Here is a 22556-nt window from a genome sequence, read left to right as displayed (position 1 = left end):
TCAGCAAATGTAGCAGTTTTTTTGTGGAGCAGGCACTGTCTTTTTAGTTGTGGTCTTTACGTACAGTATAATTCTAGCACAGTGGGGCAGTGACATGAAAAATGATTAGCTCAAAGAATGCAGTCAGTGAAACAATTCCATAAGCCATAGGAAACATACTTCATCTTAATGACTTGGAAGGTATTTAACAGGTATCTTACGCTTGGTTTTTGTTGTATCATGAAATAGATTGATGGAATGTTAGAAAAAAATTTTATGGTGCATCTGTTTAGAACTTAGGGTGAGTGATCGGGTGCCAGAGTAGACAATGTTCATTGGGAGTTGAGAGCCAGTCAGCAAGCAGAATATTGGTAAGACGTTTAGCTGGTCTAGGTATATCTCTTATTGTAGCTTCAGTCTCTCTGAAAGATTACTTTAAAGTCTATGTTGGGGCACCTGGGTGGCTCAGTGGGTTAAGTGTCCGACTTCAGCTCAGGTCATGATCTTGTGGTTCGTGGGTTCGAGCCCTGCGTCGGGCTCTGTGCTGACAGCTCGGAGCCTGGAGCCTGTTTCGGATTCTGTGTCTCCCTCTCTCTGTGCCCCTCCCCTGCTTGCACTCTGACTCTGTCTCTGTCTGTGTCTCTCTCTCTCTCTCACAAAAGTAAATAAACATTAAAAAAATTAAAATCTACTTTATATTGGAGTTACAAATCAAGTTATTAGAGTTAGTTTGAAATTCCACAAGCAGAAGTAGAAACTTTATAAAAAATCTGTATTGCTGAGGTGCGTGGGTGGCCCAGTTAAGCGTCTGACTCTTGTTTGACTCTTGATTTCGGCTCAGGTCATGATCTCACGGCTTGTGGGATCGAGCCTCGAAATGGGCTCTGTGCGGAGCCTGCTTGGGATTCTCTCTTTCCCTCTCTCACTGCCCTTCCCATTTGTGCACACGTGCTCTCTCTCAAAGTAAATAAAAATAAACCTCAGAAACTGTATTGGCGTTATTGGCACAATAAGCGCACGTATTGGAAACGTGCAGCTTGGTGTCAGTATTATGAATCCCTCACTGAATCGGTGTAGTAAATATGTCTATGACACCCACAAGTTTTTTCTCTCCTCTGTAATCTTCGGAGTTCTCTCCCCCTACCCCCAGCCCTAGATCTGCTTTCCTTCAGTATGCATCAGTGGTTCTCAACAAAGTCTCTTGACTTTTTTCCTCTCCGGGGTACATTTAGAAGTGTCTTGGAGACATCTTTGTTTTTCGCTGTAAGACTGAGGGATGGGGTTGCTACTGGAACCTCTTGGGTAGAGGTCAGGGATGCATGCGGCAGTCCCACACAGCAAAGCTTCTGGCGGGGATGCCCGTAGTGCTGAGGCTGAGAAACCTTGGTGTGGATTAGTTTGCCAGATTAGATTTTCTCAAATACAAACTTTTATATGATGGGATCCTATGTTACACTCCTTGTTTTGGTCTGGTTCGAGTAGGATTGTGTTGAGATTCCCTTTTGTTGTGTATAGTTTCTTACTTTTTGTTGCTGAGTAGTATTTCAGCTTATGGTTCTACTACAATTTGGTTTTTCATTTACCTGTTTAGTAGACAGATTTCCAGTTTCAGGGTATTACAAATGTTGCTGTGAACATTTAGGTACAAGTTTTTGTATGAATATATGCTTTATTTTCTCTTGGATAAGTAGCTGTGAATGATTGGGTCATATGGTAGGTGTGTGTTTAATATTTTTAAGGTCTGTAATCTAAATTTGGGGTATCTGGGAGTAAGCAGTTTATCAATTTCAAAATATAATCCACTTATAAACATTTACTTTTTTTTCTTTAATTTTTTTTAATGTTTATTTTTTGAGAGAGAGATAGTGTGAGTTGGGTAAGGGCAAAGAGAGAGGGAGACAGCGACTCTGAAGCTGTCCTGATGCTGGGCTCAAACTCCTCAACTGCGAGATCATGACCTGGGACGAAGTTGGCCGCTTAACGGACTGAGCCACCCAGGTGCCCCTAAAAACTTACTTCTAAAAGGTTTTCGGAATGAAATGTTATAAATATCTTAGGGCTATAGAAGGATATTCCCCCAATTTTATCCTGAAGATAAGTGAGAAAATCAAATTGGGCATTCAGGATACCACTTTTTTTTTAAGTTTATTTATTTTGAGAGCACAGTCGAGGGAGGAACAGGGAGAAAGAGAATCCCACTTAGGCTCTGCACTGTCAGCACAGAGTGTGATGCAGGCTTGAACTCATGAACCACGAGATCGTGACCTGAACCAAAATCACGAGTTGGGATGCTGAACCGAGTGAACCACCCAGGCACCCCGAGGATACCACTCTTAAAACCCTCACATTCTCCATAGTTGAATGTGTATTTTGAGTGGGATTTCTTTGAGGGTGGTCTGCAATTCTGTCAAGAGGGGTTGGTCGTGTAGATATTACTTGAGACAAAAGAAAAGTTTACAAAGGGGCAGGCACCTGGCTGTTTCAGTCCGTAGAACAGGTGACTTTTGATCTCGGGGTCGTGAGTGCAAGCCTCATGTTGGATGTAGAGATTATGAAAACATTTTTTAAAAAGAAGAATTGGTAGTGATCTTTGGGTTTACGAAAAGGTCAGTTTTTTGGGAAGCTGGAAGTGATGATAGTTCTGACCCCTTTTACTTAGGATGAAACTTCTCCGTGAAAATGATGAGCCAGAGAAGGATTGGGGTACAGAGTGCTGTGCTCACATCTTGGGCATAATCCATATGAGCTGCTTGCTTGATGGTGAGCCATGTGATAGGGATTAACCCCAAACCAAATACCCAGCTTCTGTGGTTAGATTGGGTAGCTAGTTTATTCTCAGCCATAATGATCTGCAGAATGTAGGCTAGACACTTTGTTACCTGCTTTGGCTGTAATTAGTTGTTGATACATTTTGTAACTAGTAGATGAACTGAGCAGGTCTGTGAAAACACAGATGCAGCTATTACTGTGTCATGGACTTTGTGTCAGGATGATGTTTTTTAACATAAATCATAGAGTATTTAGGTTTTAAAAGAAACTAGATAATGAAATACTTTTTTATGCACAGACCCTCCCTGTAGGTCCATGAAGGTAGGTTGATCTACATTTTATTGATTTTTACTAACACTTTCCTCCTATCTGCCAGGAACAAGAGACACTTTGGCAAATGCGCTCTTCGGCAGACTTTGGTGTGGGACTTTCGTATGGCATAGACAGGTGGTCTCTGGTGGTTGAGGGATTCCTTTGAGATCTGCTTGTGGTGTGCAGTCAGCCTGAGAAGGATCTCGTGTGAACCTGGGTAGACCGTAGAATTCTAGGAATTTAGAGACTAGAGTGGCCATACCCCTCCACATCTGCCAGCCTCTGTGAAGGAAGTCTATTTATTGCATGTTGGTGTCGTTAAAATCATGGAGGAAGCTGCTTTCCTTACTTTTGCCTAGGAGGATACGTTCACTGGGTTACCACTTGGCACCCTTGTGTTTGGATATGAGGGACCAGCAGAAGAAACTCTGGGGTTTATAAAAAAGTTGCTAAGTTGATAACATTAAAATTTTCCAAGGGGGGTGGCTGGGTGGCTCATTTGGTACGGCATGTGACTCTTGATCTCAGGGTCATGAGTTAAAGCCTCATGGGGGGCATATAGATTACTTAAAAATTTTTTTTGGGGGTGTCTGGGTGGCTCGGTTGGTTAATCGTTGGACTTCGGCTCAGGTCATGATCTCATGGTCCGCGAGTTCGAGCCCCGCATCAGGCTCTGTGCCAACAGCTCAGAGCCTGGAGCCTGCTTCTGATTCTGTGTCTCCCTCTCTCTCTGACCCTCCCCCGTTCATGCGCTGTTTCTCTCTGTCTCAAAAATAAATAAACATTAAAAAAAAAAATCCCCCCCCCCCCAAGTAAATACTTCTCTAAGCTATCATCTGGTATTTGAACACTACTTTTCCCATGCAAGGAAGACGTATCCTAGAGTAAAGGTCAGCCCTTTAATTAAACGAAGGTGGGTTTGTAAATCAGTAATAGACAATCTTGGCTTTTTGTTTTTCCGTTTTAGTCATGGATCACAAAGTCTGCTAAAATCTGTGGTTTGGGAGTTTTCTGCATTTTCACTGGGGAAAGCATAGGGCTCTGTAAGCAGAAAGTGCAGGACCCAGTGTAGGAAGCAAGAGAACTTCCTGTGTCTGTTGGATCCCCATTTGTTCCTGATCACCTCTTACCGGTGTCTGCCTGTAGTCACAGGGGGCTGAACAAGAGTGGGCAGGCAGCTCATGGAGTAGCTTCACTTGGCCTATGTGTGGGCCCTGCCCTGGCCGCACACACTGGCCTGTTTCTCTGTGCTGTCGCCTAAGTTTCCAGCCTAATGTCTGATTCTGTGCTTTGGAGGTTTGCTTGTGAAACCTTCTAATCTAAGCTGAATTTGTATCTGTAGAGCTTAGAAACGAAGTGTTATGGCATGGAGACTCCTGACACAGAAAGGTAGAGAGTATTATAGGAAAAGCCACGCCAGAAGAACATTCACCCTTTGCTGAAGGTGGGATCGTTGGCTGCATATTGTTTTTTACCTACCTGGGTTGCTCAGACTTTGGTTTTCCTAGGGTTGTATAGAGAATGACTTCTTTACTGTTAAAAAAAAAATTGTGGTAAAATGTACGTAAAATGTGCCGTTTTAACCATGTTAAGTGTATAGTTCAGGGGAATTAAGTACAATGTTGAGCATATACCACTGTCCATTTTCAGAACTTTCTTTCTCATCCCAAACAGAAACTCTCATCCATTAAACAGTAACCCCTTTCCCAACTCCCTCCAGCTTCTGGAAACCTCTATTCTGTCTTCCTCTATGTCTGACTTATTTTGCGTAGTATAATGTTTTCAAACTTCATCTGTGTTGCAGCATGTATCAGCATTCCGTGCCTTTTTATGGCCGAAGAATCTCTTTATGGCTGTACCACATTTCTTTATTCCATTCATCTGTTGGTGGACCCTTGGGTTGTTTCCACCTCTTGGCTATTATGAATAACGCTATTTGGTGTACAAGTATTTCCTCCTTCCTGTCACTTCTTTTGGATCTGTACCCAGGAGTAGAATTGTTGGGTCATATGGTAATTATGTGTTTTAACTTTTTGAGTGACTGCCAAGCTTTTCTGTAGTGGCTGTACCATTTTATATTCCAGCTTAAAAAACATCCCCCCCCCCCCCCCCAAAATAAAAAGGTAGTTTTATTTGTGAAGTTAAAGTTGATTGGGCCTATGTGCACCAGCTCATTTCTGTTCCATGAAATCTTGCAAATCTTCCCTTCTTTTTTCCTGTTTCTGGCATGAAATGAAAACACCTTGGGCAGGGAGTTGGCTCCTGGCTCCTATTTCTATTATATCCCCTAGGAATGTGTGAAGGCAGAGGAGAGCACAGTTTATTGGGAATGGCTTCTTGATATGTGGGTTTTAAGGAGTGTGCTACTGTACCTTTCTGCTCTAGGAGCACTGAAGTTTGAATGTCTCAGAACAAAGTCAAGATTAGTCTTGTGATGGATGTAACTATGTGGAATTCTAAATCTGGCAAATCGAATACTGTCTTTCATGTTGTGCTAACATATGGACCCTTTTTTTTCCCTTCGAATTCAGTGAAGGAGAGCGACCTACTCAGAATGAGAAGAGGAAGGAGAAAAACATAAAAAGAGGAGGCAATCGCTTTGAGCCATATGCCAATCCAACTAAAAGATACAGAGCCTTCATTACAAACATACCTTTTGATGTGAAATGGCAGTCACTTAAAGACCTGGTTAAAGAAAAAGGTAATGGTACTGGTGGTCGAGTAGGGTAAGAAGGTCGACGCGTCATCTTTTCTGTGGCTAATTCCTTGGTTATTTTTCGTCAGTGGAAGTTGATCTGGGTAGAGCATTGTGTTCTGTCCAGGCTTGAGAGTTAAGCCGCTTTACCCACCCTACTTTTTTGTGTGGTCATGCACCTGTGTGTCAAACAGGGTGGTTTGTATGGTCCTTTGGCCTACAAATGATTTTACTGGCTTAATATGGTTAATAGGACTTTGATTAAGCTTGAGGGGAACCTCTTTGTGTTAAGGAAATTTTTTGATTTCTTCATATTAGGTGGGAGAGGTTTTCCTTTAAAAATTTTTTTTTAGCTTTTTAATTCTGGAGGGAAGGTAGTTTGTTTAAATTTTGTGGATGTCTTCCTGGGATCAAAATTTGGTAGTTGGAACTTGCGCTGCTCAGCTTCTAAATTCTACAACATGAGCTTGTATTTAAACTTGGGCTTTTTCCACCCTGGGAAGAAACACGGGTTAGGTTGGCAATTGGACAGCTCAAAAGAAGGCATCTGCCGGGCAGTGCCGTTCTTGCCGGCAAACGCCAGTAGCGGCCCGGTGTCCCGGGCCAGCTCTGCTGCCACCAGGAGGTCCTAGGAGGCCGGCTGTCCCTGTGGTCCTCTGCCTCACCCCCTGTGCACACCATACGGATCCTCTTCCTTTTCACATTCTCGTTCTGCTTTTGTCTTCTTTCTTTCCTGATTCTTGGCCCTGCTGGTGGCACTCAGGGCTGAAGAGATTGCTCAGCCCTGGTTTAGACGAAACTATTGATAGAGAACAATTTGTCTGATGCCTTGAGGTCTCCCCCAAGGGAAACTAGAATCAAATTACCCTTAAATGGAGTCTTTTTGAAGGACTGAAAGTTACTGGTTTTCTGGAGCATTCATAACGAAAAGAGATGCAAGTTTGAATTGTCCAATGATTAACATTTCAGTGGCAGAGATGCCACTTGGCTAGGCCATTTTGGTATGTGTACTGGTGCTCCCAGCATCGGGTTTCGAAATTATGACTGGCCCACTGCCGTCCTTGTCCCATCCATGACGTGCCAGAAGCACTGGGCCCCGTGAACTTCTCTGTACAGTCATGTAGGCTGCTCCCGTGTAGTAGTTCTCCAGATAACACGGAGGGAAAAATGTTTCGGTGTGAGATTTGTTTTCCTGCCTCGATCAGCCAAATCATTCCTGCCAATGCTCCTAGGGCAAGAGTGAAGTTTCTTCTTTTTGTCTGAAGGGCGTGTCCTGTGGCATCCCAGATGCAGTGTTCTTGGTTTTTGGGACTGCTGCTTCAATACAAGCTTAGAATTTCTGTACAGTACAGTTGGGTCTCATTCGAATTAGTTTTTGGAATAACTCCCAAATTTGTGTTTTTGTGATTTGGTTGAACCGCTGAATTGCTACTTCCATTGATAATAAGGTATAGTAGTTCCAAGAACCAGGAATGTGGCTTTGAAAATGCAATTGTTAGAATTTTGTAAGAGATGGCAGGCCAAATTATTTTTTATTTTTAGGAGTGTGTGAACCAGTTTTGGGACATGATGGATAAAGTAGGTGACATTTTTACTGCTTTACCATTCAGTAATTCAGTTTTGGAAGCCTTAAAGCTGGTAGCAGCAGCAGCCATGACGTTTCTGGATGTAGAAGCAGTTCACCTCAATTTCCTATTTTGCACTGTATTAAGTGTGGGGCCAGCCTGGTGGTTTATTCGGATACTTCCAAACTGGTTCTCATATTCCCCTGGCATACTGCTATGAATGCCCTGGCTCAGCCCTTTCAGTGTATTTTTTTGGTGGTGTAACTTAGAATTACAGGTGTGCAGTAAATCAGTTATTTTAAACAAATCTTAAAATGTTCTTGTTTAGAGCTCCCCTGTATAGGTTAAATTAATTATTTTTCTGTTTCAGTTATTTGCAGTATTGTATTGTGGGTAAAGGGAATTCGTAAGAGAAAGGTAATTTTTTATGGTAATGCTTCTGTTCAGCATGGGAAGTCTGAAGTTTACTGTTCACGTACATAGGCCTCCTTAAAAATGTTCTTATTTTTATTATGAGATTTAAAATTACAGTTTTATTCGTTTCTTGGTATGCTGAAAACGTGTAGGTGCTTATTTGAAATCTGTAGTATTTACTTGAAACCTGTTGCAAGTAAGTTTTTATTTTTTGAAGGCCTGTTGCCGCAGCTAGGGACAGTTAGCACCCTAAAAGCGTCAGTCTCAAGGTAATCTCCAGAGTGGACCAGCTGCAGAGACCTGGCTTGTTATAACCCAGACGCTTTTTATTGGTCTGCCTTTTAAGAGTTTTGCTGTTTCAGGAAACCAGTGGAATAAGCTTCATTAGTTGTCTTCAACTGAAAGGTCTGGGAAATGTCCTGTCACTGCAACACTGTCTGATTGCCACCTCTCAGAACTAAACTAGATGCTTTAAAGTGGCATGACCAGAGCTTTTCTAAGGCTAATCATGCCTGAGATTGCCTCTTGTACCCCTCCGTGATTCCTGATCTTTACCCCCTTACATGGCCACCGGGCGTATGTTGTCCGTCTTAAGTTTTAGCCTTTGGCAACATTCTAGGACATCCTATTAATGACATGTGTATTCTGTGAATTGGTCACTTTGCCTTTTCCCCTGGATGGGGTCACAAAGCTTGTTTGGTGCCCAGCTGTTTGGTAACACTATCATGAAATCAGCATCACTGAGTTTAAAGAGAAAATGCATGGAAAGCTTGTTTTGTCCTGAGTCGGGCTGCCTTTTCTGCTCACTGCCCACCCATCCCCATCCCCCTATATTGGTCAGGGATGTGGCTTCAACAGTTTTCACAGCCCATAGAATTGAACGCTGAACTTTCCTCTTCCTGTTCTAAGTGTCCTGATGGAACAAAGGAAAGGTTTCTATTGTCCTTTCTCTTGACCATGTTTATTTTTAACGGAGATATTACATGGAACAAATAAATGGCTGCTGTGGACACCAAAGAGTTGCTGGGTTGAAACCAAATTGAGAGTCAGGGTAATAGGAAATTTGAATTGGCGATTGTCACACCAGGTCCCAGTCACCCAGTTTTCACCCCTTGACAGATTGGAATCACGTTGCAGGTGTTTGACCTTAAGGACTGGGTGAAAAACGGCGCTCTGGGGAATTTACACTTGGTGCTGTGCTGCGTTACTGGGAAGTCCTGTGTGGATGAATAAAAGCTTCTTATTGGTTATTGGGCTGCCTGTTCTTGTTCTCCTGGCCTGACCAGGTAGTTGGCACATCGAGGTGGGGCGGTTGTAACCAGACAGGCCTGAGTTGGACCTGCCCTGAGTAAACAGCACAGTTGGAGGAATAAAGGAAAGTCCATGATGGAGTTTACTCTCAATCAATCCCAAGTTTATCAGCAGTCAGGTTGACCTGTGTAAGCAAGGATTTCTTTAAGCACTTAATCCTGTCCTCATTTAATGCATCACTCTAAGTAAATTTCAGATTCCAGCTGACAGAAAACTGAGGCCCAGAGGGCAAGTGTAGTCCAGAAGAAAGTCTCCCTTGGCCCTTGAAGACAACCTGTGTTGTGGATTTATGGAGCCGAACTTTATTTTCAATTTAAGTAAAAATCCATATCCAGTCCTTTTGTTCCTTTGTGTTTTCCTGTTTTGTAAATTCAGCCTGCATTTTTTAAAGAATTATGCTAAAACATCTATATCTGGGGGTACTTGGGTTGAACCTGGACAGTGTAGCCTGCCTCAGCTTACTTGGTAGGTTTTGGTTTAGTTAGAGAAGTAGTGCTCTTCAGCTTTTGCTATGAAAGTAGCAAGAACGGGCTCCATAAGTATCCAGTTTGTCCATTAAATTAAGTAGACATCGTGTAGAATAATTATTTTGCCACGTTTCATGTTGTCTATGTATTAAAGATACAAGTTAAAATACTCATTTGTTCCGTGCACCCCTCTATGAGAGCAGCCAGCTGAGACTTGAAATGTGTTTGAGGGGAATGCATTTGATAACACACCCTACTTTTGAGCCTTCCCCCTCCAACCCCATCTTTTAAATTAGAGGCCTTTTCACATGTGAATTCTCTTCAGTGAAGTTTTGGCCTCCATACGTCATCTTTTTGGGGGGGGGGGTCAGTTTCAGAGTAAATGAGAATACAGAAACAAATACTCTTGGTGATAAAAATATGAGCGGGAGTGTTAAATCACAGTAGCTCCTAGGGACTTCCTGACTTCATTTTGGGTTGCGTGTTCATTCTGCTGATCCTCATGATGTGTTTTATTCTTGAGGCGATGCTTTTAATAATGCTTTTAATAATCCATGTAAATGTTGGTTAAAGGTGACTTGGAGCATTTTAAACTAAAGGTAGGTGATGACGTTTGTCAGATTTTTCGAAGTCTTAGTTTTTTCATATAGATGTTTTGATGTTTAAAGCTCAGAAGGATTTCCTAGCACCTCCTCTTGAGATTCCATGGATTCCATCCATGTTCAGGAAGGGAGAGGAACAACTGTATTTTTCATCAGTACCTGCGAGTTCCATTTCAGAGAGACTTGCTACTTACTGCCAATTTGTTACCTCTGCCTCTCAGTCCTAGCTCCTCTGCTGTGGTGGATTTGCTTTCTTAAACGTAGTTTCATTGGCTGCGAGCAGACTGTGCATGGTTGGCAGATTTTACCTTCAGAGTTTTGTTGCTAGTTGTTCGGACTGAACAGGTTTTTGTTTTAATCCTGTAGAACTGAAAAGAGAGGTGGTCCTCATTATATCTTCCTCTAGGGAAGTACGAACTAGCACCTGTTGCGTATCTTGTATACTGATTTGCTTACATCTCCGAATCAAGGCAGTCTCTCAGGGTAGAGATTGGCAATTGACGAGGGACACGGTTATTCTTAACGGTCCTCAGGAACAGCACTACTCGTGCCAGAGCCATGATGACTTCCTAATCTGTGGCTAAACGGACAGGGTGGAGGGTTTTTTTTAATGTAATTTTTTTGTTTTTACTGAACAACTATACCATTTGGGGGGGAAAATAAGAAAGGACATTTTAAACAAAGTTTTGGTGCTAAGGATTGAAGTTGGATGTGTGCCATCACTAGAATGTTAAGTGGGCAAAGCCCTAATTTCTGAACCTGGCTTTTTGGAAAAAAGTTTGGTTTGGACTTGGTTTCTAGGGTGCAATGACAGTTTTGATAAAGTGTCTTTATGGACACGGACTAGATACTTATCAAACGCAACAGTATTTGAATTCTGACAACATAGTTGTCTTGAGTTAGAGATTGTGATTATTTAGTTTTAAGGTCACTAGGTGGTAGTCCCCGCTTGTAGAAAATAAATTTGAGGTCTCTTCACTGTCTTGACATTACTTGGCATTTTTATCAAAGTGGAGATAAAGGCTGTTGGTCCTCAAATGGCTGCTGCTGTTGAAATGAATGGCTGTTTAAAAACATGGCCTCAGGAATGGCCACAACTTTTTTGGAATTGCTTTCCTTTTGGAAGGGTGAAATAAAGCCAATTTGTATGACTGTCCCTTGGCTGATCATTTTCAGTTTGCCCCACAGGAGTACATACTCCAAAAGTTAAATTACACCAGCCCCTATTTCCACTCGTTTCTTTGCACTCATTCTCCTTCCTGTTTTGTGCACAGTGCTGGTCTGGTTCTGTAACGTACCAAAAAAAGACAAGGGGAGGTGACTTTGAACACTTGGCCTTCTTGTTGTCAATGGCCATGCAAGTATATTGCTAATAAATACTCCCTTCAAATTGTTAATTTTTAGAAGTAATTTTTTCCTACTTTACATTCACATCATTCCTTGATGTATTTTAAATTCCTTATAATTTTAATTTCCTTTGGACAAATGAATTAGAATAGGCAGGACTTGTCAAGGCCATTAAGAGGCTTACGTTTACCCTTGTACTGTTAAACCAAACTTGAACACTGAATTGGAGAAGGCTTTACTATCATAAAGATAATCCTTTTTCAAAAAGGATATTCCTGAGTACAAAACCACTTGCTTGACTTTGGAGAGCCCGCTTAGAGATTTTTCTCCAAGTTAACACTTTAAATTTCTGTTCTTTTTGTGCCATCTTCAAGTTCAGCAGCCATTTTGGTGGTTGTCGTCTTGATGGGTTCTAACATCTGGTCATGGTGGTCATGAATTGGCAATCCAAACCTTGAGGAAAATCTGTGGAACCTTTTGAAATGCTTCATTTTTAACCCCTTCCCCACCTTTGTGTAGATTAGAATCCTGTGTCTTAACTGTTAGTTGCAAACTGAGCTCTGAATTCACATTTATCTTTGTCTTTCAATGGGAAGGTTGAAAAAGCAGGAGGAATAAAAGCCTGCCTTAACTCACCGAAGAGAATCCAGATGCTGCTCTGGTTTTGCGATCGGATACTCGAACATCCTCCTTCTGACCACTATGGAGCCTAGTGCTGTGCGCAGGACCAGCTACAGATTTTGTGGGGCCCCGTGCAAAATGAAAACGCGAGGTGCCTCGTTAAAAAACTAAGAATTTTGTGATAACAGCAGCATTAAACTATGCACGTGGCCCTCTTGAATGCAGGGCTTTGTGCACTCCTGTAGCCGCCCCTTTGGGCATGTGTGCGTGCACATCCTTGGATTTAGCAGTTGAGCTCAGTTCAGTGGCATTGCGGCCTGTGTGCTGTTTACCTGCTTTCACCAGTAAGAGTGTACGTGCAAAACTGTTTTCCTCCTTTCCCCAAAAAAGTGAATCACGCAGACTTCTTTCCTATAGATTTGGATTGCCTCTAGTCATGAATGAGTATTTCAGACAGGGAAATTGATACGGAAATCTGTGGAAATAGCTTGTTTGTGGTGGGAGGAAAATCAAGGACATAATTGTTAACGAGTCTCACCTACTTTTACTGCACACCTGTAATGCCTAGTTTGGTGGTTTAGAGAATATGGAGTGTTTCTGGGCTTTCTTATAAGGCAGAGGCTCCATACAAGGTTGCTGATGATTGTTCTAAATTCCCATTGTTTTCTTGGCTTTTCTCCCTTGGTTTATGTGTCGTCTGGAAACTGATTTGTAGTTGGTGAGGTAACATACGTGGAGCTCTTAATGGACGCTGAAGGAAAGTCAAGGGTAAGTGTCTGAGAGAATTTCTTCTGTGGATTTACTACTTGAAAAATGTAACTGTATGGTGGCGTGGAATCGAATGAAATCAGGAAGGCAGTGAGTGCTCATGTTATAGTAGCTATGTTTGATTTTTGCCAAACATTTGAGTGGGGTGGGAGGGGATTTGCAAACGGGAGTCCCGCTTTTCCAAATGGCTGGCCAAAGAGCTTTTTGGTATTCTGTTTGGATGCCCAATTTGGATAACTGGGGACCAATAGCAGCATTGTCTCTTTGTTAACAGAGGAATTGGCTGTGTGTGAATTATGCATGGAATTTTAGCGGTGGTATATTAATGTAAAACGTGTGTTCTTGTCTAGAAAATGTTACTCTTGGTCGTTTGCTGAATTTGAAAGTTGTGTGAACCAAAGATTCCGAAAAGTTGCCTTTGTGCCAGTAAATTGTAAAACAATTATTAAAACCTGAATGTTTAAAATTGGCCTAGTTTAAAGAGAAAATTAAATTATTTTGTCGTGCAATAGAATGGCTTAGAATAATCAAAAGGATGAGCTTTAATTTACGGAAGGGATGGATTTAGGAGGAGTATGATAAGGAATTGATTTGAGTACAGAGAGAAGCAGATCTAAAGTTTGTGTGATTTCTTGGAGAACCTGAATTTAGGTCTGCTTATTACAACTTCAGCAGCTATAGTGCAATGCTGGTAATGTGCAGGCAGAGGAGGTAACAAGGAGCCCAGCTTTTAATAAGGAAGGCTAGGCGAGTCATTCCTGTGAGCTTCCCCTTAGAAGGGTTGATATAAAAACTAACCTTGTTATATAAATCGTATTTTTAATTTATATAATTGTCATTGGTATTTACTATGTTTTTCTTTTTTTTCCCTCTTTCCTTGCTCTTCTGACTGGTCTGTGGCTTCCTCCAAAGGGATGTGCGTAAGTATTGTCTAGTTACTTATTGGCAATTGAGCCTTCTCAATTGTAGGACCGGTTTCACTCATCTCCTTTTGGCTCTTCATAGCGTTGTTGAATTCAAGATGGAAGAAAGCATGAAAAAGGCTGCGGAAGTTCTAAACAAGCATAGTCTGAGTGGAAGACCACTGAAAGTCAAAGAAGTAAGCTCTTGAAACAATGTGGATATCATTTATAATTGTCGAGTTGTCCCCGTTTGGAGTTAGGAAAAGACAAAAATAATCCTTGACTGCATTTTACGGAGCAGACCAACCTGTTGTTTTTAATGAAGAGGGCCAGTCACAGGCTTCAGCAGTCAACTCCTGTAGGAACTTGGAATAATGATGGAGCACGTCCTGAGCAACTGCCGTCTTCCCGATGTCTGTGATTTGTCTTAGACCAGCCTACCTTGTTTTATTGATCAGGGGCACTTGGACTGAGCCCCTGGTTGGTGTATGTGTTTGTGGGTGTGTATGTGTGTGTGTGTTAAGGGATTCTACACCTAAAGTTTTACCCAGCCTGAACCCGATTTCTTAGCCCACCTTTTTTCTTTTTTAAAGCGAGTTTATCATTACTCAAATCCACTTTGGTATTTAATCCAAAGCAGATACCTTCTCTCCCTTGAGAAAGCGGGAAGTTTTTATGATTAAATCCCTCCCTTGTTTTTACCTTTCCTTCTTAGAGGAAGATTAATATATTCAGAGCTCAGAGAGTAGAGCACAGTAGGGGCTAAGGTTTCTTTGGGCTGAAGAGACACATGAAAGGGCAAAGAGTTCAAGACTAGTGTCAATGCCAGAGTTTCATACACCTGTCCAGACCTTACACGAGTCAGACGCCTGCATAACATGAAGGATGGAGTACCTCGGTGATCTAGAACTGCGTTTTCAAACTTTTGGAAAAATCACTGATGGGGTTAACAGAACCCCGTTGAAAATTAGTGAGATTCAACTATACCAAGCCTGTGAAGATCTTATTTCAGTCTGGAAGTGTTCTGTGTTCTATCAACTAATCTTGTCATCTGCCACTCAGTTCAACTGATAGCTAAATTTGACACCTTTCCTTTTGGCCTCGTTCCTTTGGCTGGAATTCTTCTAACCTGATGGTTGAGTTCGTTTGAATTTCTTGTTATAGATTTCAAGAAATACTTTTCCAAACAACCTCTCAATCTCTGGAGTTTTGGGAATATCACTTTTTGTGAGATCATGGTCTTAGTTGTCACTGGGTCAGTTAAATGTAACACTTTTGTGCTTGTTTTAGGATCCTGATGGTGAACATGCCAGGAGAGCAATGCAAAAGGTGATGGCTACGACTGGTGGGATGGGTATGGGACCAGGTGGCCCAGGAATGATTAATATCCCACCCAGTATCCTAAATAATCCTAACATCCCAAATGAGATTATCCATGCATTACAGGCTGGAAGACTTGGAAGCACAGTATTTGTAGCAAATGTAAGTAAACGGAAACATTGTCTAAGGTAGAAAAGTCAGAGCTTTATGATAGTTTTGTTAATATGTTATAAAAGTAGTTCTGATATTTGAGAAGAACAATTGAAAAGAGGGTTCTGCTGTCGTCTTCTTCTGTTTAAAAAACAAACATCTTTGAAGTTGGGCTTTGTCCCACAGTGACCCTGTAGTGATCAGTCACACAGGCTTGACCATGGTCCCACTGGGGTCATGTTCACTGGCTTTTGCTGGTTGTAAAAGTGGCAGCTGAGTCTGCATTCCCTGCGGGTGCAGGCCAAAAAAGTATATGAACCAAGCTGACGTTCCATCCCTCCTCTTGTGTTTGGGATGAAAGATAATGCCTTTGCCATTTGCAAAGGGAAATATTTTTAAAGAAAAATGCATTGAGAAGGATGGTGGTAAACTTTAGCTGGGGAACAAAAAAGGTGTTTTTTTTTTGTTTGTTTTTGTTTTTTTGTTTTTGGTTCAGAGTAAGCATTAATTTGAAAGGCATGAGGTGACTTAACCTGTTCTTCTGGAGAAAAGAGACAGTGACTAACAGTTAAGGCCAGGCTTCATAATCGTATCTGAAAAATTCTACTGTGGTGGGATAAGTCCTTGTGACTTTATTTATTTATTTATTTATTTATTTATTTATTGTATTTATTTTTGAGAGAGAGAGAGAGAGAGCGAGCACGAGCAGGGGAGAGGGGCAGAAGGACAGAGAATCTCAAACAGGCTCCATGCTCAGCAAAGGGGCTCGATCCCATGACCGTGGGGATCATGACCTGAGCTGATATCAAGAGTCGACCCTCAACTGACTGAGCCATCCAGGCGCTCCTGTGACATTATTTAAAATAAAATAATAGGGGCGCCTGGGTGGCGCAGTCGGTTAAGCGTCCGACTTCAGCCAGGTCACGATCTCGCGGTCCGTGAGTTCGAGCCCCGCGTCAGGCTCTGGGCTGATGGCTCGGAGCCTGGAGCCTGTTTCGGATTCTGTGTCTCCCTCTCTCTCTGCCCCTCCCCTGTTCATGCTCTGTCTCTCTCTGTCCCAAAAATAAATAAAAAAAAAAAAAAATAATAAAATAAAATAAAATAATAAAATAAAAAAAATTTTTTTTAAATGTTTTTATTTATTTTCGAAGGAGAGAGGGAGACAGAGCATGAGCGGGGGAGGAGTGGAGAGAGAGGGAGACACAGAATTTGAAGCAGGCTCCAGGCTCTAAGCTGTCAGCACAGAGCCTGATGTGGGGCCCGAACTCACAAACTGTGAGATCATGACCTGAGCTGAAGTTGGACGGTTAACTGACTGAGCCACCCAGGCACCCCTGTGACGTTATTTTTAAATGTTTGTTTCCAACCAGAGCATATTGTGTTCAATATGTTACGGGTTCAAAATGTTTTTTCTTGAGATGTCTACATTGAGATTTTTCTCTCGTTTCTCTTGATTAGCTGGATTATAAAGTTGGCTGGAAGAAGCTGAAGGAAGTTTTTAGTATGGCTGGTGTGGTGGTCCGAGCAGACATTCTTGAGGATAAAGATGGAAAAAGTCGTGGAATAGGCACTGTTACTTTTGAACAGTCCATTGAAGCTGTGCAAGCTATATGTATCCTTTTATCAGAATTCAACTCTTGGTGAACAGTTTGGCCTTAAATATTGCATGAATAACACAGGTTTTTGGGGAGGAAGTGGTAACTGTGTGTGTATTTCCTAAATGACCATAGGGATTGCATTACTGTGGAATGTAAAAGTTGTCTGTGATGGAATTGATTCAGTACTGCATAAATAGAAAATAGGCACATGCCCGTGAGTGGTCTTTTCCAGTGTTCTCTTTTTAGAGTCTGGTTTGAAGGGAGAAGTCTAAAGAATACGCCACTGGAGAGAAATTCGGTTGTTATTTCACGTATAAGTCCTTGGCTGTATTTCTCCAATGGATTGACATCATTCTAGAAATACTTCTCTCTCTGATCCTAAGCTGGTTTCCCTGGAGTTTTATCTTTGTAGTCACAGCAGAGAATGCCACACATGAACACAGTCATTAAACTTGGACAAGACTTTTACTGTGTGTCTTACCCAGAAAACATGGTACTTGAAAAAATATATGGTACTTGGCCCATTGGACTCATACAAAAAACTGACGCCAGTACCTAAGAGGACGGTTTAGTGAGAAGTGTGGGGTTCTATGAGTGGAGCTCTACACCTAAGGAGTAAGCTGACACTTCCTTCCCTGTCCCTTGAGCTTTATTTATTGTTGCTTTTATGGTTCATGTAGAAACAAAGATTTTAAAAGTTTAATGAAGAACCAAAATTGCTCATAAATTCACTACTTAGAGGGGCTGGTAGCAGTTGGAGCATTTTTCTCTTCTGTGTTTCTCTCCTGTGCATGTTTTTAGAATTGCGAGAAATAGCCTTAATTGTAATATCAGCTATGTTTAACGGTCAACTGCTATTTGATAGACCAATGCACGTGAAAATGGTAAGTTAATAGGATCTCTTTCTCCATAATATATTCAAATAAGTCTAGCAGTAACATGGGAATATTAAGAGTGTACATAGCTATTATACTATATTTATGGATCAGTTTAAGTTAAAAAAGTTGCAGTATGTTGAGCAAATCTATGGCAGAAACACAGCTCTTCAGATATATTTCCCTTTTGCACAGTTGCCTGTTAACTGACATGGTCAGGAGATCAGTTGAGTATCCTGCTCAAGCAAGTGATCAAGTTCAAAGAACGGTTATGTACATGGGGTTCTACTCTTCAGGGTATCTCATTATAATGTTTAGCATTTTATCTGTTGTGAATGTAATTAAGTCTTTGATTCACACAGCCTTTCAGGTTCTGTTGAAGCGCTTCATTATAAACATTATCCCTGCTTTGGCTGTGCCAGGGTAATAGTGAATTAATACAAGCATGACTAGAATATGCTGAGGGCAATCTGGTGAGGGCTCAGATTCAAGAAGAAAATAAAGGGAACTGTAAAGGGATATTTTAGCTACTTTAAGCATTCAGTTTAGTTTTTTGAATAGATTATTGCTTTACATGGCTTAAAAAGCATGAAGATACAGGGTGAGAGTCTTTCCCTTACTTTGTGCCCAGGTCCCTTTCGTCCCCCCTAGTAACGTGGATGCATATTTTTGTCCTTCTTTTTACATAAGGGTGCAAGTACTCTGTGTGTTTCTTTTTGTACTTGTATGTTATTTCGTGGCATGGGTGGATCATAATTTAGCTAGTTCTCTCTCATTGGGAGTTGTTTCCATCTGTTGTTGTTGTAAGCTGTGCTTTAATACTGAGATTTACTCACTTTCTCTTTCAGGATGAGAGGGCCTTACCAAAGGGAGATTTTTTCCCTCCTGAGCGTCCACAGCAACTTCCCCGTAAGTGTCTCACTATGGCTTAGTTTTTGAATTTGATCAGTACTGACCGGAGAACTACACTTACCCTTGAGCTTGCGCCATGTGATTCTGCAGTGCTCTTGATCATTCTTGAGGGAAAGGTTCAAAAAGGGGTTTGTGGTAATTTTCTTCCCCCTGTAGATTCTTCAGGGTGCAATACGAGCAGAGGGATTCACAACTTAGGAAGGGTGGTTAGGATTACTCTGTGGTGAGGCAGACTACATCCTCTAAGATGTAGTTGGGTGTTTTGAAAGTGTCCTGTGGAAGGAAGAACCAGAAACTGGAAAGGAATTAAAATCAGGTTGCCCGTGGGATCAGAAGAGATTGGTTAGCACAGTGTGGCTCAGCGTGGTTCTACTCTTAGGTATACGTCGAAGAACTGAAAACTGTGTCTCCACAAACGTTCATGTGGGTGTTCCTGGCACCGTGATTTCAGTTGATAAATGGATAGAAGTGGTAAATTTATATGATGGAGTATTACTCAGCCATAAAAAGGAACCAAGTACTGATACCTGCCACGGCGTGGATGCACCTTGATTCCATCTGTAGGAAATGTCCAAAAAAAAGACAAATCCACCTACAGAAAGTAGATTAGTGGTTGCCAGGGGAGAGGGGTAAGTGGAGAGTTGTTTTTGGGGTGATGACAGTGTTTTGGAATTAGATGATGGTGATAGTTGTATGTACGAAAAATCACTGAACTGTACACTTTGAATGGGGGCATCTTATGTGAAGTACGGTGATCCATATTTTTATATGGGGTCACGTGAAACATCCAGGTGAAAGTCTGTCCCGTGACAGGGAAGACTAGGTGACCAGTCACCTCAAAGATGGAAGTGGTGCATATTAGTGAAGCCTTAGGCCCTCTTTCTGACAAGCCCACAGGGCTGTGCGGAGCCTGGGCATAGGCAGCAGTGAGAGTGCTGGCCTCCAGCAGCAAGAAGGGCTGGGGAGTCCGTAGGAAGCATGGGAGTTAGGTGGCAGTGGGAGGGGAGGGGCTCGCTTGTGCTATGTTGGGAGAACTTCCTAGCAGATGAGGCAGTTGGGGTGGGTGTCTGTTTGGAGGGCCAGGGAGTGTCTCTGGTCTGGAGTGGGGACTCAGGCCTAAGGCCCAGCATCAGATAGATTGAATGAGAGCCTAGACAGGAACACTAACAGGAGTGCCTTTGTGGTTTAACATTATTGGAAGCATAAATGAGGCAGATTTCGAGGGGAGGTCAGAGGCTTCAAGAATAGATGGCTTAGTTGAAAATTTAATATTTTTTAGAGAAGTACCACATATCCTTGCCCTAATCAATGTGGTCACTTGCCGTGATCACTCAGGATCAGAGTGATGGCTCTTACTGACGTTTGTGCCTAGAGGAAGTGGGATGAGGGCTGTTTGAGAGCCTTGGCTGGCACACATTGGGCCCCAGGGAGCCCATTATCCATGACTCTTGGTCTCCCAACACATTTCAGAGGGTTGACTTCAAAATCTTCAGTCCCTTAGGGAGTAAGTAACCTTGGTGATCTCTCGCTTGCTGTTTCTATGCAGTTTAAAAACACTAGTCTGTTAAAACAGATTAAATATCTGGGAACTGGTATCAAGGTTCTTTTTAAGGTATTATTATTACTTTTAATGAACTTGGTTACCATTTAAAACCTGGTCTTGGTTTAAGCGTAGGGCAAGGTCACTCAGAGCACCGCAAGTGTCTTGCACTGTCTGGTCTTGTTGGCTCTTTTGAGACCAGTCTGTATTCTTACATCCCTGCTTGTGTGTGTGGGCATGGAGTTGAGAGTGGACTGGGTATTGATCCACAGGTTAGGAAGCTTTCTGGGCAGAAGAGAACAGTAGTTTCATTGTTGCTACAACCACCTGTAGAGTCAGAATAGTGTATGCCCAGTGTATTAACTGGCTGGTTTATTCCATTGTTTTTTCTTGGGGAAAGTCCTTTGGGCTACCAGGTTGTGAGGTGGTGATTGGGCACATTTGCACTGCTGGCCACCTGATGTCCTTAATTGCCTTATTTATTTGTTTGTTTAAATTTATTCATTTTGGGAGAGAGCAAGCAGGGGACAGGCAGAGAGGGAGGGAGAGAATCCCAAGCAGGCTCTGCACTGTCAGCACGGAGCCTGATGCAGGGCTCGAACCCATGAAACGTTGAGACCAAGACCTGAGCTGAAACCAAGAGTCGGATGCTTAACCGGCTGAGCCACCCAGGCGCCCCTCCTTTTTAACCTTTTAAAAAATGTTTATTTTTGAGAGAGAGCATGAGAGGGGGAGGGACAGAGAGAAGGGGAGACAGAGGGTCTGAAGCGGGCTCCATGCTGACAGCAGAGAGCCTGATTTGGGGCTCAGACTCAAAAACCGTGGGATTATGACCTGAGCTAAAAGTCAGACGCTTAACTGACTGAGCCACCCAGGTGTCCCCTTAATTGCCTGTTGTAATTAAACATTTCTCAGTTTGAGATTTGGGGAAATGAATAAGTGTCTGTGATTCTTACATTTGAGTTCATAATTCTCTGTAATTTTCAATTGCTTTTGTTTTATACATAGCACAAACTCTAATCTGCAATTGCATATGAAAAGTTACGCCTCGAAAGGGATAGCTCCCAAAAGCCCTGGGTTTGCTCTTGGAGGTGGGTGGATTGGAATGGAGTGTGACATTTACAACGCAGTATAAACAAAGACTCTTTTTGCTTTGGAAGGTCATGGTTTTCTAAGTGGAATCTACACTTCCGACTTTCTCTTTTCCTTTCAGATGGGCTTGGTGGTATTGGCATGGGGTTGGGCCCAGGAGGACAGCCGATCGATGCCAATCACCTGAATAAAGGCATTGGCATGGGAAACATAGGACCCGCAGGTGAGAACTACAGTGTGCTTTGGAGATTTCTGGGGAAGTTAGTTTTTCAAATTATTGGGATAATTGGATGTTGAGTACTTCAAATGGAATAAAGATTTAATTGGGGCAGAATTTCTTCCTTACTCCTCTCTCATTCATTTTGATAAAAGCAGTATTTTGTGTTTTTACTGAATTGAATCCTCTTTTCTAAAGTTATACTTCTGCATTTTGTCCTTGCATGACCTTCTGAGCTGAGGTAGTTACGCTATTCGATAAAAGGAGGCAGGCCAGAGAGTTGGTCTTGCTCAAGGTCACATTATCAGTTAGTGACACACTGTAGATCTCCTGACCTGGGACTACAGCACTGCCGCAGTCTGTTACCCAGACACCCTTAGGCTCTTGCCTGATGGTGATAGTGGCTTGTAGGGGTGGGGGCATTGGCGGATACAAAAAAGCACAGGAGGGCCTCATTGCATGACAGCATAGCTGTCACAGGCCACAAAGACATAGTGTTGAGTGTTGTCTTTGTTCAAGATGATAAATAGCTAATGAATAAAAACTTTGTGGAGAATATACTTTATATTTTGCTGTTCAGCATTTTCATTCTGTGCAGTGAGGTGTTCATATACTGTTAAGAACGATTTCATTTTTTTGACCACAGACTTAACGGCTGTCTTTCTTGAAATCCTTTGAATTGCAGCCTGGATGCCCCTTCACTCCACTTCTGTCAGTTCTGCATATCCCTTGTCTCCCTCCCAGATTAAACTCTGGGCTGACCTCAGCACCCTCAGCCATCACCTCAGCTGGCCCTGCCAGTCTGATGGCCACTCCCCTAGCACCTAAGAAGAAAGTCTGGTGTTTTTAGGAACTGCTTTTTATTTAGAGAATTTTATCTTTGAAAGGGGTTTTTAAATCTACTTATGTTCCCTAAAATAAGCTTATAAAAAAGTGCTCTCCACTTTGTACCTGGTTAGTTATATATCATGTTTAACGTGGTCTGATTTGGGTAGTTGTTAAAACTGTATGTGGACCCTACAGAATTTTGAGTCACGTGATTATTTTGTTAAAGACTAACGTTTCTTGGAATGTGATAGTGTGACAGGGGAGATGGTAGG

General features: G+C 42.1%; 1 protein-coding gene across 9 annotated transcripts in view; it reads left to right on the top strand.

Annotated features, from left to right (window-relative positions):
* The window catches only part of HNRNPM (heterogeneous nuclear ribonucleoprotein M), a 39929-nt gene that overhangs the window by 3956 nt on the left and 13417 nt on the right, over nucleotides 1-22556 (top strand). For 6 of the 9 annotated variants that reach the window (XM_042928210.1, XM_042928213.1, XM_042928209.1 and 3 more), the window contains exons 2-10: nucleotides 5592-5761; nucleotides 12798-12850; nucleotides 13763-13770; nucleotides 13856-13949; nucleotides 15043-15234; nucleotides 16681-16834; nucleotides 17655-17704; nucleotides 18544-18604; nucleotides 21361-21462. In XM_042928210.1, the coding sequence (XP_042784144.1) occupies nucleotides 5592-5761; nucleotides 12798-12850; nucleotides 13763-13770; nucleotides 13856-13949; nucleotides 15043-15234; nucleotides 16681-16834; nucleotides 17655-17704; nucleotides 18544-18604; nucleotides 21361-21462 (884 nt within the window). Of the gene's footprint in view, nucleotides 1-5591; nucleotides 5762-12797; nucleotides 12851-13762; nucleotides 13771-13855; nucleotides 13950-15042; nucleotides 15235-16680; nucleotides 16835-17654; nucleotides 17705-18543; nucleotides 18605-21360; nucleotides 21463-22556 lie in introns of those variants that run through there. The other 3 variants (XM_042928212.1, XM_042928215.1, XM_042928216.1) reach the window with 2 other exon arrangements.

The sequence above is a fragment of the Panthera leo genome, chromosome A2, assembly GCF_018350215.1.
Source record: "Panthera leo isolate Ple1 chromosome A2, P.leo_Ple1_pat1.1, whole genome shotgun sequence".
In the NCBI taxonomy this organism is placed as follows: Eukaryota; Metazoa; Chordata; class Mammalia; order Carnivora; family Felidae; genus Panthera; species Panthera leo.
This window is presented reverse-complemented; position numbering and strand designations above follow the sequence as displayed.